Below are 16,666 nucleotides of genomic sequence, written 5' to 3'. Positions count from 1 at the left end.
TCTGAAGAGGGATCAGCCTCACCTGCGGTGCATCCGGCAGTTAACTCGAGCTGGCGCCTGCTCCGCTTCTTCACCAGACGGTCGGCGCGCGCATCTTTGTCGCTCCGCGATGCTGTCAGCCCCGCCCCGCACTGGGAGTGACTGCGCGGGGAGAGGGGCCTTCCGGAGACCAGTTACAGAGAGGAAAGCAAAAGTCACTGGAAAGTGGCCACGGAGAGGCGTCCAGGCCTGGCTGTAACGCCGGCACGCCTGAGAGCGCGAGTCTGATTGGAAACTCTGTGGCGTGCAGCAGTAATTGGCAAGACCGTGGACCAATGGAAGAGGTGCGAGGCTGGTCTTGCGGTTGGCGGTGATCTGAAGGATCCTTGCTTTCCCGTAGCAAGGTTCTTTCACGCGGCCCCTTCTGGTAGAGTCGTCCCGGTCCCAGGCCAGCTATGTTCTACCCCTTTTAGGGGTAACCGGGAAGTCCGCTTTCTAATCGCCATCCCTCCATCAGTTGAGCCGGTCAGACCGTCCTGATGGTCACCTTACCTTTTCCCTCTCGCTGCAGGAGCAGCTGCTCGCACCACTTGCCAGGCCCGGGCTCCTGGCCCAGGTAGTGGGATCAAAAAGAGCTATTTCAGGCACTAGCGCGCGGCCCCGAGGGGCCAGCCTGGGGTGTTCGTGGCCACGCCCCCTGGCCTGTGCGCACGGAGGCTGAGTCAGACTTACAGAATTAGGCCCAGCTGAAGATGGGGGTAGGGTCTGTTTCTTGTCCTCCTGACAGTCTGGCCCGGCTATTGCATTCTCCAAAGATCTGTGCCTAAGACCTCCAGCTGAGTCATCCTCAGAGCTGCCTGAGGGGCGGTGGTGGATTAAGAGAACTGAGATATCTAGTGGACTTCTTGGTCCTGGGTCCCGACTTGCCACCCTGTGTTCTCCAAACCTGCCTTAGTTTTCCCTTCAGGAAATTGAAGAATCTTAAAATAACATTTTCCTGCTGTCCTTTCTCAAGCATCCAGCAGGCGCTAACTAAATGGCCAAGTCATTATTAGGGTTTCTAAATAAGGTTCTATTAAAGGCCAAGTCTGGCTATCGTCCCAGTGTCCCTGGGAGGCCTGCCGAGGGGCCGGCACAGGACGAACTATAAATCGACTGCGATGCTTGCAGGGGCACTGCGGTACCAGGGCGGCGGTGAAGCAGGATGGAGATCCCGGTGCCTGTGCAGCCGCCTTGGCTGCGTCGCGCTTCAGCCCCTTTGCCGGGACTTTCTGCACCCGGACGTCTCTTCGACCAGCGCTTCGGCGAAGGGCTGCTTGAGGCCGAGCTGGCTGCACTCTGCCCTGCTGCCATCGCTCCCTACTACCTGCGCGCCCCCAGCGTGGCGCTGCCCACCGCCCAGGTGCCAGATGTGGGGGAGAGGCAACTCACACTTCCAAGGCCAGGGGTCTGGGTCACCCTAGGGTGGTGTGGGGATGTCTGTTGACTGCGCTTAGCCGAGAGTGGCTACTCAGAGGGGGTTCAAAGTTTCCCAAGTATGGAATCTCAGAAGCCAGGTTATTAGCCGGAGGTCCCTGTCCCTCTGACCAGGCAGGTACCTCTGAGGGGAGTGGAACAGCTGGGTCACTCTGAGGGGATTCTTTTGACTCAAGGAGGCTGGTAACCCAGGGAATGTGGGGGAAAGGGCAGGCAGTGCTTCTGGAGTTGGAATGTTTTATTAATCCTGGGGAAGAGTTTGGAGACTTGCTGTCGATGATGACCCTGGGAGGTAAAGGGGAGGAAGGGTCCTGTGACTTGATGAAAGGGGTCCTAGCCACTCTGGAGTGGGGAAAAAGGTATCAGGAACTGATGAGGGCGCAGGAGGGTTGACCTGAGTTGGAGGGTAAAAAAAGGACTCTAGACTGGGGGAAGAAGCATCCTGGCATCCTTATCCCCAGGGTGGGGGATAAGGGCCCCTGGGGCTACGGGAGTCTCTGAAACTTGGGGTAGAGAACAGGCGGGCTCACTCTGGGGAGTGCTGGTCCTGACCTTGCAGGGGAAGGGAGCCTCATCACTCTCTCTGAAGGGAATCCAGCGGTTGCAGGGGCAGGGGGATCCCAGTCACTGGTTCCTGGGGACCCGGTAGGGAAGGGGCCTCCCCAGGTCTGGATTCCAGAGTCTGTGGCAGCACAGGAATGCTTGGGGCTGGGCCTTGCGGGGAGCCAGGCTCCACCCAATGACATCCCACCCCACACGGGCTGTGCGCAGGTGCCTACAGAGCCTGGCCATTTCTCCGTGCTGCTGGACGTGAAGCACTTCGCACCCGAGGAAATCGCTGTCAAGGTGGTGGGTGACCATGTGGAGGTGCACGCGCGCCATGAGGAGCGCCCGGTGAGGACGGCATAGGCGGGCTGGGAGGCATGCGGGTGGGGCACCTGCGGGAAGGAGCTGGTTGGCTCAGACCTCTCTTCTCTCCAGGACGAGCATGGGTTCATTGCCCGAGAGTTCCACCGTCGCTACCGCTTGCCACCCGGTGTGGATCCGGCCGCTGTCACCTCAGCGCTGTCCCCCGAGGGCGTCCTGTCCATTCAGGCTGCACCTGCATCTGCCCAAGCCCCACTGCCACCACCAGCTGCAGCCAAGTAGGGGTCCCCGTGTCTGATCCCTGGGAGCCGCTTTAGGCTCTCTCTCTTAAAGCCTATCTGACTCCACCCAGCCAGATGTCCCGAGTGCGCGCCAAGACAGTCCCTCCCACCCCATGGAGATCACGACTGAACCCCTCTCCACCCAAGACCCAGCCTTGGCAACAAAGATCCTTTCACTGCCGCCCCATCCAGCTTTCAGACCCCTGCCCTAGCTCCGAACACTATCCTTGCCCTCAGTCTAGTCCCATCAGCAATGACCCCACTTTCTTGGCTCATCTCCCTCCTACACTTCTCTGACTCCGGTGAAAACATCCACCTGCCCCACTTCCATCCCTTCCTGACCCCGACCAGACTATAGTGTAGACAGTTCTACTCCCATCCCAGGCTGGCCAGGTATAATCCCTTCATCCCCAGATGTCTCAGACTGCAGAGACTTCCCACTCCAGATAGTTCAGGCCTGGTCCCTAAGACTCTGGATCTTCCTCCATCAGCAAGACACTCCACTGCTCCCAACCCATTTTCTGACTAAAACCCCAGCCAGTCACCCAGGCTTTTGAACCCTTTTATTTCTTTTTTTTCTTTTCTTTTTTTTTTTTTTTTTTTTTTTGGTGGTGGTACTGGAAGCCCTTCTACCTCCGGGCTACACTCCCAGACCTATTTTTACATTTTTATTTTGGAAACGGGGTCTCCTAAGCCAGCGCGCGCGGCTGGCTTTGAACCTGCGGATTCCTCCTGTCTCTTTCTCCCAAGCGTGGGGATTACAAGCGTGCGCCACCATGCATGGCCTGAACCCTTTTCTTATAGCCAACTTTTGGGACACCTATCCCAGGTCAATCAGGACCCTCAACCTCAAACTATAGAGACAACCGCTCCAACCTCCCCACACAAAGGTGTGCTGGGTCCCTTCCCCAATTAACCAGAACTCCCCAGCCCTTCAACCCGACCCCCAGGTCTCCAACCAGATATACTAGGCAAACCCCACTCTATAGTTAACCTCCAAGACCCAACCAAGCAGCCACTCTTCCACTCCCTACCTTTCTCCCTCATTGAATTCCGCCATCCCATGCCCCCACCCCTTCCTAAGCACCCTCCCCAATAAATATGCTAGAGCAGTGCCAACTGCTTTATGTCTGGCTGGGAAGGATGGGCTGCAGCACAGGCCAGTGTGGGGTTGGTGTTTACTGGGGTAGGGGACACAGAACGTCACTGTCGATCATACATCTCCCGTAAGATCTTCATGCTTTCCGAGTAACGAAGTTGGTTTCGATGAGACGCCTCCTTCCATCTAGGGAGATAGAAGGAGAACTCAGCAACTGCAACAGAGGTCACGGGGGACACGGGGGACAAGCAGTTGGGAGACACTCACCTCTGGCGGATGCGTTTCCAGCGCTGCATGTTGCGATAGATGAGTGTGGAGGGTGAAGGTTCAGGCTCAGAGGGCTGTGTGGACAGAAAGGCCAGGCTGGGTGTCCATACTGGAGCCCCACACACGACCTGTAGCCTCAAGCTAGCCTTGCATACGCACCTCATCATCGGCTGTGCTCTGGGTCTCCGGCTGCAGGGGGGACGGAATGCGGGATCTGCAGGCATCTCCTGGTGGCCCGGGGGCTGTGGGTGGAGGTAGCTTGTACACATCACGACTCTTGCTGTTGGTCACCTCTGAACCCTGGAGCCACAAAGTCCCATATCAGGCCCAAGAGAGCCAGAGTAGAGGGCTAGGAGTACACATGTCGTCTCTCCTGCCTTTCCCAGTGACAAAAGACTCGAGGGCTCACCAAGGAATCTATACTTAGAGGAGTCATGGCTGAAGGGCAGAAACCTTAACCAGTCTCAGGGTCAGCTCTGCCTGCTCCAGGGACAAATCTTTTCCTGTCAGCCCAAAGATTATTGTCTACTCTTCCTAGCCCACGGAACCCCACCTATACTGTCAGCCCAGAGGGGTTATTCTGTGTCACCTAGAGATCTCCTTCCACCACTCCCCATGGCCAGGTAGTCATGTCTGCTCTGATCTTGACAGTTCAAGGGGGTCAAATGTTTGTCCTGGGGGCCCCTGTATACCTTACCAGGCCAGATGACTTACAGGCACCCATCCATCCCTGCCCAGCCCAGAGGGTCCCATGCCATACCTTTTAGTCACACTTGTCTGCACTAAGCATTCCTGTCTAGCTCTTGGACCCCTGATGTCAGAGGTCACATCTACCTACCCAGAGGAACCCTGTTCCCTCTCCCCCAAGACCAGGTGACCATGTCTGTCTGCCCTAGAGCCCTCCATCCATACCCCTAGACTAAGGGTGCACATCTGTCTGAACTACCTGATCTAACATTCATTTGAGAGACACAGGGATCTGTGCCTGTCTACCAGTAGCTTGGAGGGAGGGTCCCTTGAGCCTCTGCACTCATTGTCCTTTCTGGCTGCTGGCCTGGGGCCCGCCCCCCATCCTACCTCCTCATCCTCAGGCAGTGGGGGAAGTGGTGAGCTGGGTGAGCGTTCACGCTCCCGCACAGAGGGGCTGTTGCGCATCCAGGCTCGGCAGATCGGGTACAGCGGTGTATTCTCACTGAACTGGGCCAAGTCCACACTCCGGTCGAATAGCTTAATCACATATGTGTCTAGGGCAGTAGGGTGAGAGGTAAGTGAGCACCCTCACGTAACCCCTGCCCACTCTCGGGGCCACTGCCTACTCACTGGATCGCTGAGGCCCTCCTTCAGCCAGCCCATCATCCATCTCCCTCCTCTTCTTCCTCCGCTGGTGGGGGAAGCGGGCAGATGGCCTGTGTGGGGAGGGAAGTGTTAAGACTCAGGTGGCGGGGCTGGGAGCCTCTTGTCAGCTGGTGAGGGCCCCTGCAACCTTACCTTTTGCCAGTAGCAGCAATGGAGCAATCCCTGTGGGGAGAGACAGGGTGTCAGACTGACCCTCAAACAAATGCCTGCTCAAAAGCCCTGAAGGGCACCCTGGGGATGCTGGTACCCCTTGGGCCTTGTGTCCCACCCACAGCCCTGGGGTTCTACGTGCAAATCATGAGGGGGCCTAAGCTGCTTCTGCTACAAGTCTTTGAATGTATGCCATGACTAGGACTGTGATGGAGAGCAGAGCAGATTGAGGCCTGGAGGAGGGAAAAAGTTACCCACCACGAACACAGATCCAGATCGTACTGAAATAGCTTACTTGTTGTGGGTATCAGAGGGTGTTTTCCCAGCTTCCTCATCTAGCCGCTCCCTGGTAGCAGAAGAGAACTGTTGGCTCAGAATTCCAAGGGCCCAGCGAGCAACTGCATTAAGTAGCATCCCCATAAGACACCTTTCTCCCCAAGTCAGCCTATAGGGTTCCACCCAGATCCACCCAGGATCAGAGTCCAACCTGCCAGGACTCCCAACCCTGTGACCCCAGGCTGGACCAGTTTCCAACCTGTCCATGTGACTCTTCTCCAGCAGACACTGCAGAACGGCATCCAGCTGGTTCCGGGCTTTAGCCATCTCCAACTCTGAGGAAAAAGGGTATAGTAGGATCTAGCTCTGTGTGTTCACCTTCCTCCATGGCCAGCCCTGTGGCCTGGCCCAGGCATGCTGAGAGGGTGCAGCCGGCAGAGACCAGGAGACGTGGGCTAGAATTGCTTAAGTCCAGGAGATTAGGGCCTTCCTGGACAACGTGCTTTTCAAATCTTCAATTTAAAAAAAAAAAAAAAAAAAAAGCCAGGCGTGGTGGTGCATGTTTGTAATCCCAACATTTGGGAGGTTAAGACCGGAGGATCGCGGTTCGTGGACAGCCTCAGCTACTTAGTGAGGCTCTTTGCAACTCAGTGAGACCCTGTTTCAAAATAAATAAAAAATAAGGCAGGGGGAGTAGCTCGGAGGTAGAATGTCCCTGAGTTCCAGCCCCAGTACCGCAAAAATAATAATAATTTGAAAAGACCCTAATATGGAAGCATTGTCTGGTGTGTTTAGGGAATAGGAGAGAGTTCAGGATGGCATTGCATTCTTTTTCTTCTCTTCTTCATCTTCCTTTTTTTTTTCTTTTCTCTCAGTACTCGGGGGGGTCTCGGCTTTCCAAGTACTGGGATTACAAGCGACCGCTACCATCTTAATTTATTTACATTTCAACCATCTAACATCCCACATCATTTTACTATCATCTCTTTATCTGAATTCCGTACCCCCCTTACCATGCATGCAAATCTTGGATTCCCATCTGCTCTGCCCCAAGCCCGAATGACCTCTGAATTAGCTTGTTTCTCCATTCACCCCCACTTCCTATCTCCCAGAGTTATTGAAATATAGGAATTTCGAGGATTAAGAGTCCTTGTTCTGTAGACGCACAGCACAATGATGGAACTGGGGAAACCGAGATGAGGACAAGGGCCTTTCTCAAAGTAGCAGCTCGGGACCCCCACGCCTTACCGCATCTCGCTGCCTGAACCCCAACCATTCAATCTCAAAGCTACTTCGAGCACAGAGCGGGAGGGAATTAAGGTGGCAGCAAACGTTCGATGCCTGATAAAGCAATGGTCAAATGGGCTGCAGAAAGAAATCACGGAGCCCGCCTCTTCGCGATAATCCTATCAGGCCTCCAAATACCTAAACACCCAGAGTTCCCGTACAGACCCCCCGATCCCGGTATCCTCACCTGATTTCTCCACTTTCACCTTCACCGGGAACATTGTTTGGGTCCGAGGTATGGCTAGCTCAGTCAGAAAATCCCCAAAGAGCCTAGGATCACAAATCGGGGCTGGAGGCGGCCAGGAAGAAGTCAAAGGTAAGCTTCGTACAGGAAGGTTTCACCGAACCAGCCGCGTCTACCGCCGCCGCCGCCACCACCCTCCTTCCCCTTCTGTGGGCGGACCCCTTAGGCAGTCACTGTTCCCATTAATCCATAAAATCGTCAATCTCTCTCTTTAGCCAATTGGTGGCTGTACCCCATAGCTCCCAGACTTAAGTCCCACCCTTCTGGGGCCTCATTTCCGGAAACAAACCAACGACAACCCCGAACGCTTTCTGGGAGCTGTAGTTCTGGCTCCCGAGACTCCGCCGCGTAACGCCGCCGCGGCGCGGGGCACGGTGGGAAGCGAGGGCGCCGCGCCGCGCGAGGCCTCCTGGGAGTTGTAGTGCTACGTCCGAGTTTACACCAATTTTGCTATTTACAGGATTAAATTGTGATCCTGGGAATCGAACCCAGGGGCATTCTACCTCCGATCTACACCCCAAGTCCTGTATTTTATTCTTTAGGTTTATTTTTTTCGGTACTGGGAACTGAACCCAGCCCGGCTTATTTACAGGATTTAACCATGGGAGTTCCTCTGGTCCTTAAAAGGAAGACTAGTTGAAGTTAGGCTTGAGTCCCCTCCTAAGGAGCACTCGCTAGGTGCCAACGATCTGTTAATGTCTTTTCTGATAAACCTCACTTATTTAGCGAATACTTACTAATGTACTGGACATTGCCTAGGCACTGGGGACACTGCCGTGAAAAAAATAGACAAAAGGCTTGCCCTAATGAAGGGTATATTTTAGATGAAAGACAAGTAATAAGCAAGCTAAACATTCTAAATGAAATGTGATAGAGGAGCGCCTCTTTTTTTTTGGGGGGGGGAGGGGGTACTGAGATTGAAACCCAGAGGCATTCTTCGCGCTTCATCCCCAGCCCTATTTTTTTTTTTTAATTCTTTATTTTGAAACAGGGTCTCACTGAGTTGCAAAAGGCTTCACTAAGTAGCTGAGGCTGTCCTATCATCAGCTGAGGCTTTCCTTCTACGGCAATCCTCCTGTCTCAGCCTCCTAAATGCTGGGATTACAAGCCTGAGCCCTCTCACTCTCTTGATATGGCCAGCATCCTCTCTTAAACATGTATCCCCACTTTTCCTAAATAAAACCTCTATTTTGGGGTCTGAAAAAAATAATGTGATAGAAGAAAGTATCTAGATTGAAATGGTCACATGGAGCAGCAAGGTAGGGATTGACATTTTAAATAGGAAGGCCAAGGGAAGCTTCTCTGAGGAAACACTTGAATATTTCTATTGCTGCAGACAACACTTATTTCACAGAATGAGAAACTCCCATTTACCACATGCCTTGGCCCAGATAAATGCTAGGAGGCTACATCTTGATCTGCATTTTTTTTTTTTTCTCTTTTGGTACTGAGAATTGAACCCAGGGGCCTTTTACCTCTGAGCTATACTCCAAGCCCTGTTTTTTTGTTTGTTTGTTTGTTTTGTTTTGATTTTGCAGTACTGGGGTTCCTGGAAGACCTTCTATCTCCGGGCTACACTCCCAGACCATATATATATATATGTATGTATATAATTTTTTTATTTTTTTTTAATTTTTTGTAAACAGGGTCTCTTAAGCCAGCAAGGCTGGCCGAACCAGCGAGATCCTCCTGTCTCCGCCTCCCAAGCGCAGGGATTACAAGCGTGCACCACCACACCCGGCCCTGTTTTATTTTGAAACAGGGTCTCCCTAAGTTGCTGAGAGCCTTGTTGCTGAGATTCCCCTCAACCTGCATTCTTCGGATCTCAGCCTCCCAAGTACTGGGATTACAGGCATATGCCACCATGCCCAGCTGGAAATTTTTATTTTTAAATTCACAACTACCAGAAACAGAATAGCAGCCCCTAGAAATGGAAGCATCATTCATTTCTTAGTTCATGCAAAATAAGGTTTGTGAGCAGGAAAAGTTCCTATTTCAGAGTTATTAGTATTCAGTGAAAAAATGCATATAATGTGTGAAGTACTAAGCCTGGCACAAAATGTTTAAGGTTTCATTTGATTTTCATGGTATTGGGGATTAAACCCAGGGGCATTCTACCTCTGATACACCCCCAGCCCTATTTTCTTTTTTTCCTTTTTGCAGAACTGGGGTTGAACCCAAAAGCATTCTACCTCCGCGCTACACCTTGACTACTATTTTTTTTTTTTTGAAACAGGGTCTCACCAAGTTGAGGAGGGCCTAAATAGATGAGGCTGGCTGTGAAAATATGATCCTTCTGTCTCAGCCTCCCAAGTACTGGGATTATAAGTGTGTGCCACCACGCCCAGCTATAAACATTTCTCCATCTGAATGATCTTCCCTGTCTTTCCAATTATTGAAGTTCTGAGCTGGGTCTGGTGGCGCACGCTTGTAATACCAGCATTTGGGAGGCTGAGACAGGATCACGGTTCACAGCCAGCCTCAGTTACTCAGTGAGACCCTGTTTCAAAATAAAGAATAAAAAATGGGGCAGGGGGTGTAGCTCGGAGTTCAAATGCCCCTGACTCACAAAGGAGGTCAAATGCCCTGACTTCCATCTCCAGACTCACAAAAATAAATAAAGAATTAAAAATAGAGCTGGAGTGGAACTCGGAGGTAGAATGCCCATGGGTTCCATCCCCAGTACTGCAAAATCAAAACCAATTATTGAAGTTCACACTAGCCAATTAAGCTTTGCCAGTTCCTTTGTTAACCTAGGCTGTGATTGGCCAGATTCTCCTTTTTTTCTTTTTGAGGTACTGGGGATTGAACCCAGGATCATTCTACCTCTAAGCTACACCTCCAGCTCTATTTTTCATTCTTAATTTTGAAACAGGGTCTAAGTTGTAGAGGGCCTCAGTAAGTAGCTGAGGCTGGCAGCCAACCTACAATCCAATCCTGTCTCAGCCTCCCAAGTACTGGGATTACAAGCATATGCCACCACGCCCAGCTTCAGATTCTCCCTTCGTAAACAACATAAAATTGATCTGTCTGTTCTTTTATGCTTTGAGTCATTTGAATCAATACTGAAAAAGAAGTTGGGCGTGGTGGCGCATGCTTGTAATCCCAGTAATTGGGAGGCTGAGACAGGGGATCCGGGTTCAAGCTCTGCCTCAGCTACTTGAGACTGTTTCAAAAATAAATAAAAAATCAGGATGGGGTGTGTGGCTTGGAGGTAGAATGTCCCTGGTTTCAATCCCTAGCACCACCACCAAAAAAATAAAAAATAGTGTAAAAGATCAACTTCATTTAAATGTTTAAAATTATTACTTCTCAGCCGGGCATGGTGGCGCACGCTTGTAATCCCTGCGCTTGGGAGGCAGAGACAGGAGGATCACGCAGATTTGAAGCCAGCCGCGCTGGCTTAAGAGACCCTGTTTCCAAAAATAAAAAAAAATAGGTCTGGGAGTGTAGCCCGGAGGTAGACGGGCTTCCAGGAACTCCAGTACCACCACCACCAAAAAAAAAAAAAAAAAAAAAAAAAATTATTACTTCTGAGCCGGACGTTGTGGTGCATGCTTGTAATCCCAGCCTTTGGGAGGCTGAGACAGGAGGATTGCACAGATTCGAAGCCAGCCTCAGCTACTTAAGTGAGGCTCTCAGCAACTTAGTGAGACCCTGTTTCCAAATACAATATAAAATAGGTCTGGGAGTACAGCCCGAAGGTAGAAAAGCCCCTGGGGTTCCACTCTCAGTACCACCAAAAAAAAAAAAAAAAAAAAAAAAAAAAAAATCACTTCTTCCAAGACAACTGAAAATAAGTTTGGATTTTTCAAAGTTTACATTAACATCTTTACTGTCCTCAATACAAAATTCAATGAGGACAGTACCTTTGATCATACCACTTTGCAAAAGCAGGCTGCTTTGTGAACCTAGCAGGAGCATGGGTGAGCAGGTGGGCAGACCTTTCTGGAGGCTGCTGCTGGGGAGCTGACACCTCTCCTATAGCGACTTTCCTCTCCCCATCACAGCCTCCTCTCCTCCTGTGACAGTGGGCTGAACTTGGATCCCCAGAATGCACCACAAGGAGAAAGCAGCTCCTGGGTCGAGGAGGAGAGTAGAGTGTAGGAAAAGGGACAGAGAATGAACACATGTGCAAGCAGCAAGGAATAGTGAGGCCAGACATAGGCTGATGACACAGCAAAATGCCCCTTGTTTTTTATATTTATTTTGAAACAGTCTCACTAAGTTGCTGAGGGCCTCACTAAATTGCTGAGGCTGGCCTTGAACTTGCAATCCTCCTGTCTCAGTCTCCCAAGTATTAGGATTACAGTTGTGCACCACTGTGCTTGACTCACAGTGTTTCTGAATGTTAGTGATCATTTTTTTTTTTTTTGTGGTGGTGGTATTGGGGGTGGAACCCAGAGGCTTTCTACCTCCAGGCCTCAGCTACTTAAGTAAGGCTCTCAGCAACTTAGTGAGACCCAGACCTATTTTATTTTTTGGAAACAAGGTCTCACAGTTGCTGAGAGACTCACTAAGTAGCTGAGGCTGGCTTCGAATCTCCGCGATCTTCCTGTCTCAGCCTCCCAAGCGCGGGGATTACAAGCGTGTGCCATCACGCCCGGCTGTTAAGTGATCATTTTATATTTCTACCTCTAAAAGAGCCCAGCAGCCAGGGATGGTGGCACACGCTTGTAATCCTAGTACTTGGGAGGCTAACACAGTAGCCAGCCTCAGCTACTTAGTGAGACCGTCCACAACTTAGTGAGACCCTGTTTCAAAATAAAGAATAAAAAACAGGTGGGGCATGGTGGTGCACGCTTGTAATCCCAGCATTCAGGAGGCTGAGACTGGAGGATCGTGGTTCGAAGACAGCCTCAGCTACTTAGTGAGGCCCTCTGCAACTCAGGGAGATCTGGTTTCAAAATAAAGAATAAAACATAGGGCAGGGGGTGTAGCTCGAAGGTTGAATGCCCCTGGGTTCCATCCTCAGACCCACAAAATAAACAAACAAACAAATAAATAAATAAATACAGGGCTGTGGTGGATTGAACCATAAATAAATAGCCCAGCAAGTCAAATCAAAAGTTAGGGTCCTTTATTGAAGGATGCCAGCAGAGTAGAAAGGAGATAGACACAAGTCTTTGGGGCTTAGAGCAGAAGAATACATTCTGGGGGAAAGAGCAGGTATCTGGCCTATGAATAAGTTATCAGGGGGTGCCCAGGGGTATGGTGAAAGAGAGATAGTCTCCAAGGGCACCCCAGCGGGGCCGGTAGATCTGGAAGATGGTGATCCAGGTGGTAAGCACTATCACCCAGAAGAGGAAGCCCACAGCTGAGCGCCAGACATCTGTAATGAGAAGAACAGGGAGGAGAGGCTTCCAGCCACTCTTGGACTCCACCAGCCCAGCCCTCTCTTCTCACATAGAGCCCCCCATTTTGGAGCCTCCATCATCCTCTCCTACCAGCTGACCTCCTCCAGCTCTGATCTGCACCCTAGACTCACAGCCTTTGATTTGGCTCTGCTCTGTGTAGGCTGGAGCAAGGAAAGCTTCTCTGAAGAACCAGAAGATGTTGACCAACCAGAGAAAAGGCAGGAACGCAAAACCACCTAGGGAGAAAACAAAGACAAAACAAAAACGACTCAATCATAAGGTAATGAGGGTCTTCTCCAACTTCCACCTAGAAGACCTACTTGGAAAGTCCTCTCCTATACCCGTGTTCACTGGAGATCTCTGCTGTCGGGGGCTCAGGGATACTAGCTCCTCCCTGGGACGCAGGAATCTGATTCCTCAAACCACCTTCTTTCCTGGGCCCAGAAGTCCAGCTCCACAACGCCCCTCCTCCCTCGGGACCCAGAGGTTGAGGCCTCAACTTCCTCCTTCCTCGACCCATGCCCTCCCCTCCTTCAAGACTGGGGGGTCGGCGTCTCCAGCTGCTTTACCAACGAGCGCAGGCTCTAGGCCCTAGTCTCTCACACGCTCTAGTCCAATCCCCTCTTCCCCCGGGACCCCAAGTGTTCGGCCTTTACCCAGGTAGTACTTCCGGCACAGGTTCAACTTCTCCTCACTGGACACCCGCTCCAAGTTCATAGTTGCGTTAGAGCTGGGTCGTCCCAAGGGTCAGCGGGGCAAAACCCAAGTGACAGATGCAAGGCTCACGAACAACCACGCCCCTATCACGACCGAGCAGATTTATTTAGAGGTGGTTTTGCTGAAAGAAAGGCACCCCCGCTCCCATCAGCAAGCTGGCCGGGTTAAGCCCTTTATATTTATTGGGGTTCGCGAAACGACTACCAACTCACCGCTGAAGTTCCTCTCCTCAGCCTCGGATGCTCTAATAGGTTTAACCACTGACGTTTGCGCGAGACGCCGCAGGTTCCGCTGGAGTTCGCAGTCCTGTGGGCGGGGCAGAGCTGCGCGCCTGCGCGCCGGGGGCTGGGGGCAGCCCTATGCGCCTGCGCGCCCGCTGCTCGGGAGGCGGGGCGGGGGCAGCGCTGTGCGCCTGCGCACTAGGGCGTGGGGCGGTGCCGCCCGGCACGCGTGCGCACTGAGGAGCGCCTGAGCGCGTGCGGAGCGTCGGGAGGCCGCGACGAACTACACTTCCCAACGCTCCTCGGCTGCGGAAGTGACATAAGGAGCAGGCGAGTTGGAGGGTTCGGGTAAAAATGGCTGAATATTTAGCTTCGATATTCGGGACTGAGAAGGACAAGTGAGAATGGGCGCGGGGAGTGGCCTCCCGGGAGGGGCCGGGCACTTGGGTCCGTGATGGCTGGGAGGCTCGGGGCGGTGTTTCTGGGGTGTCCGGCCTTCCCGGCCCTCAGTTCACCTCTGTCTTTGCACTTCTTCCAGGGTTAACTGCTCTTTTTACTTTAAGATCGGGGCCTGCCGGCACGGGGACCGGTGCTCCCGGCTTCACAACAAACCGACTTTCAGCCAGGTGAGACCCGGCACGGAGCCCGGGCGGCTAACGCCTCCTGGCTCTTCCCCTTCTGCTGTCCATCACCAAGAGGTCCCGCCTTTTCCGGATTTCCAAGACCCACCCTGCCGCCCGGCTATTTTCTGATAGGACCTTTCCGCAGGTTCCTCCCCCAATCTTTAGGCCCTTTCTCCCAGGGACTTGGCCACGCCTCTGTGTGTACAGACCAAAACCCTGGGCTGTCCAGCGTCTCTAGGTTTCCCCCCTCTTCGCTGATGCAGCTTCATCATGCTTAGGCTCCTTCTCTGGTGCAAGGTCCCACACCCAAACCTTTATACCCCACTCTTTGCATGCAGCTCTGATCTCTGAGCTCAGGCCCCGTCCCTTTTAAATTCTGTTCAGACCATAGTGCTGCTCAACCTGTACCGGAATCCACAGAATACAGCCCAAACCGCAGACGGATCGCATTGTGAGTAAGGGAACAGGCAGGGCAGGGGCGAGGCAGAGAGCCTTCAGCAGACGGTCCCTTGATACCACCCTGCCCCTCCTCCAGGTCACGTGAGCGACGTGGAAGTGCAGGAACACTATGATAACTTCTTCGAGGTAAGGCTTGCCAGGGCTAGCTTGGGTCTCCTGGACCAAGGAGCTCTGCTGAATCCCTCCTCATCTTCCGCAGGAGGTGTTCACGGAACTGCAGGAGAAGTATGGGGAGATTGAAGAGATGAATGTGTGCGACAACCTGGGGGACCACCTCGTGGGCAATGTCTATGTCAAGGTGCTTTCAGTCCCTGTGCCCCTCATTCACACTGGAGCCCAGAAGTGGAGGCATTTCACTGCCGGGTAGCCACCACTGAAACCTCACAGATTGAGGTCCATCACTAAATCCAGGCTAACCTCAGAGCTGCTAGCTAGTCCCCTGGAGGTTTCAAGTTTCGCTGCTGACCATGACTCACTTTCCCCTCAGTTCCGGAGGGAGGAGGATGCAGAGCGGGCAGTGGCTGAGCTTAATAACCGCTGGTTCAATGGGCAGGCTGTGCATGCTGAGCTTTCTCCTGTCACTGACTTCCGGGAATCATGCTGTCGGCAATACGAGATGGGGTATGGTAATATAAGGCTGGGACGGGCACTTAGAGTCACAGACTCTTAAGTATGTGGCGGGGGGCTGTCAGTGATAATGGCCTCCTCCACTTGTCTGTCCTCCATCTGTCCATCTTCTACTCAGGGAATGTACCCGAGGTGGCTTCTGCAACTTCATGCACCTGCGACCTATATCCCGGAACCTCCGGCGGCAGCTATATGGGCGGGGACCCAGGCGCAGGTACCTCAGGATCATCTTGCCAAGGTTTCTTATACTCATAGACCTCTGTGCCCTGAGATGGGCCTGATCCTAAGCCCCAGTCAGTGCTCTAAGACTCTTGAGACTTTAAGGATAGTCCTAAGCCGGGCGTGGTGGCCCACGCTTATAATCCCCGCGCTTGGGAGGCTGAGACAGGAGGATCTTACAGGTTCGAAGCCAGCCTCAGCTACTTAGTGAGGCTCTCAGCAACTTAGTGAGACCCTGTTTCCAAATAAGGTATAAAATAGGTCTGGGAGTATAGCCCGGAAGTAGAAAAGCCCCTGGGTTCCACCCCCAGTGTCACAAAAAAATAAAATTAAAATACACCTGAGCCCTATCCGGAGACCTCAGTCTCAGCTTCCAAAACTAGCTTGAACACCAATTCCATGACCAGCCTGGATCTCCAGCCCTGAAACTGCTTTCTGAGTACTTATCCTGAGATCACCTAGTGACATTAACCACCATCCTACCCCATCCCAGAGTAGGGAAGCAGCCCAGGGGATCTCTGCACCATTCCATATGGATCTAACCCAGTTCTCTCCACTCCTGTCCTCAGGTCACCCCCAAGATCCCACACTGGTCACCGTCCCCGAGAAAGGAACCAACGACGACGTTCCCCAGACCACCGCCATGGCCGCTTCTGAGACGCTTGCTCCGTTGCTCTCCCCCACCCCCCAGGCTGGCACAAATGTTTCTGGCAAGGACCCCTCCTCAAAGCCCTTTTCACTCTCCAGCCCCATCTTCCCAGGATCCAGGGCTCCATTAAGTGTACCACCCCTCCTTTAATAAAACTTCATTTTGATGTGTTTGAAGTATTGACGTGGATGTGGCTTCCACCCCCACATGGCCTGAAGAGGAAGCTGTGCTGCTGGGCTGGGCTGCAGCCACAAACTCATCAGAGAAACTTCGAACTAGATGTGAAAGAGGCTTGGACCCAGGTCTGTACTGGTGGGGTAGGGGATGCCCTTGTGCTAGGAAACTCTGCTTCTCCATTTAAGACTTCTTCAAGGGGCAATACCTGCTTATGGCAAGTTGGAGGATTCCTAACACAGAGGAGAATAGGACTGGGGAGGGGGTTGGGAGAGTAGGAGTCACTATTTGGTTAGAGCTGGGTCCTTGAAGGCCACCACCTAAAGATGGGAGTTGTA

General features: G+C 52.4%; 4 protein-coding genes across 6 annotated transcripts; 2 read left to right on the top strand and 2 right to left on the bottom strand.

Annotated features, from left to right (window-relative positions):
- Window positions 1-1,153: 1,153 nt before the first annotated feature.
- Window positions 1,154-2,604, top strand: HSPB6 (heat shock protein family B (small) member 6; the record flags this gene model as incomplete). 2 transcript variants are annotated; one of them, XM_080703299.1, is made up of 3 exons in its annotated part: window positions 1,154-1,381; window positions 2,227-2,349; window positions 2,437-2,604. In XM_080703299.1, the coding sequence occupies 3 exons, from the start codon at window positions 1,184-1,186 to the stop codon at window positions 2,602-2,604; spliced, it is 489 nt and encodes a 162-aa protein (XP_080559425.1). The 2 variants fall into 2 exon arrangements, with proteins under 2 accessions (XP_080559425.1, XP_080559424.1); XM_080703298.1 differs by having other exon boundaries at window positions 1,184-1,390; window positions 2,152-2,349.
- A 1,202-nt stretch (window positions 2,605-3,806) lies between these two features.
- Window positions 3,807-7,259, bottom strand: LIN37 (lin-37 DREAM MuvB core complex component; the record flags this gene model as incomplete). Its single annotated transcript, XM_080702749.1, has 9 exons — window positions 3,807-3,888; window positions 3,970-4,043; window positions 4,129-4,269; window positions 5,047-5,213; window positions 5,290-5,375; window positions 5,458-5,487; window positions 5,771-5,821; window positions 6,011-6,086; window positions 7,226-7,259. The coding sequence occupies 9 exons, from the start codon at window positions 7,257-7,259 to the stop codon at window positions 3,807-3,809; spliced, it is 741 nt and encodes a 246-aa protein (XP_080558875.1).
- A 5,215-nt stretch (window positions 7,260-12,474) lies between these two features.
- Window positions 12,475-13,581, bottom strand: PSENEN (presenilin enhancer, gamma-secretase subunit; the record flags this gene model as incomplete). Its single annotated transcript, XM_080702078.1, has 4 exons — window positions 13,569-13,581; window positions 13,296-13,439; window positions 12,771-12,875; window positions 12,475-12,614 (listed from the first exon to the last, which is right to left on the bottom strand). The coding sequence occupies exons 2-4, from the start codon at window positions 13,354-13,356 to the stop codon at window positions 12,475-12,477; spliced, it is 306 nt and encodes a 101-aa protein (XP_080558204.1). The 5' UTR covers window positions 13,357-13,439; window positions 13,569-13,581.
- Window positions 13,582-13,891: 310 nt separating this feature from the next.
- Window positions 13,892-16,162, top strand: U2AF1L4 (U2 small nuclear RNA auxiliary factor 1 like 4; the record flags this gene model as incomplete). Of its 2 annotated transcripts, XM_080703077.1 has the most annotated exons (6): window positions 13,932-13,975; window positions 14,116-14,203; window positions 14,859-14,957; window positions 15,147-15,280; window positions 15,405-15,500; window positions 16,075-16,162. In XM_080703077.1, 6 exons carry the CDS (start codon window positions 13,932-13,934, stop codon window positions 16,160-16,162), a joined length of 549 nt encoding a protein of 182 aa, XP_080559203.1. The 2 variants fall into 2 exon arrangements, 1 of the variants encoding a protein (XP_080559203.1); XR_013961693.1 differs by lacking the exons at window positions 14,859-14,957; window positions 15,147-15,280; window positions 15,405-15,500; window positions 16,075-16,162 and having other exon boundaries at window positions 13,892-13,975; window positions 14,141-14,203.
- Between the last annotated feature and the right edge of the window lie 504 nt (window positions 16,163-16,666).

The sequence above is a fragment of the Muscardinus avellanarius genome, assembly GCF_963383645.1.
Source record: "Muscardinus avellanarius genome assembly, chromosome: 10".
NCBI classification, from domain to species: domain Eukaryota; kingdom Metazoa; phylum Chordata; class Mammalia; order Rodentia; family Gliridae; genus Muscardinus; species Muscardinus avellanarius.
Note: the sequence above shows the minus strand (reverse complement) of the source record. Positions and strands in the feature narration are given on the sequence as shown.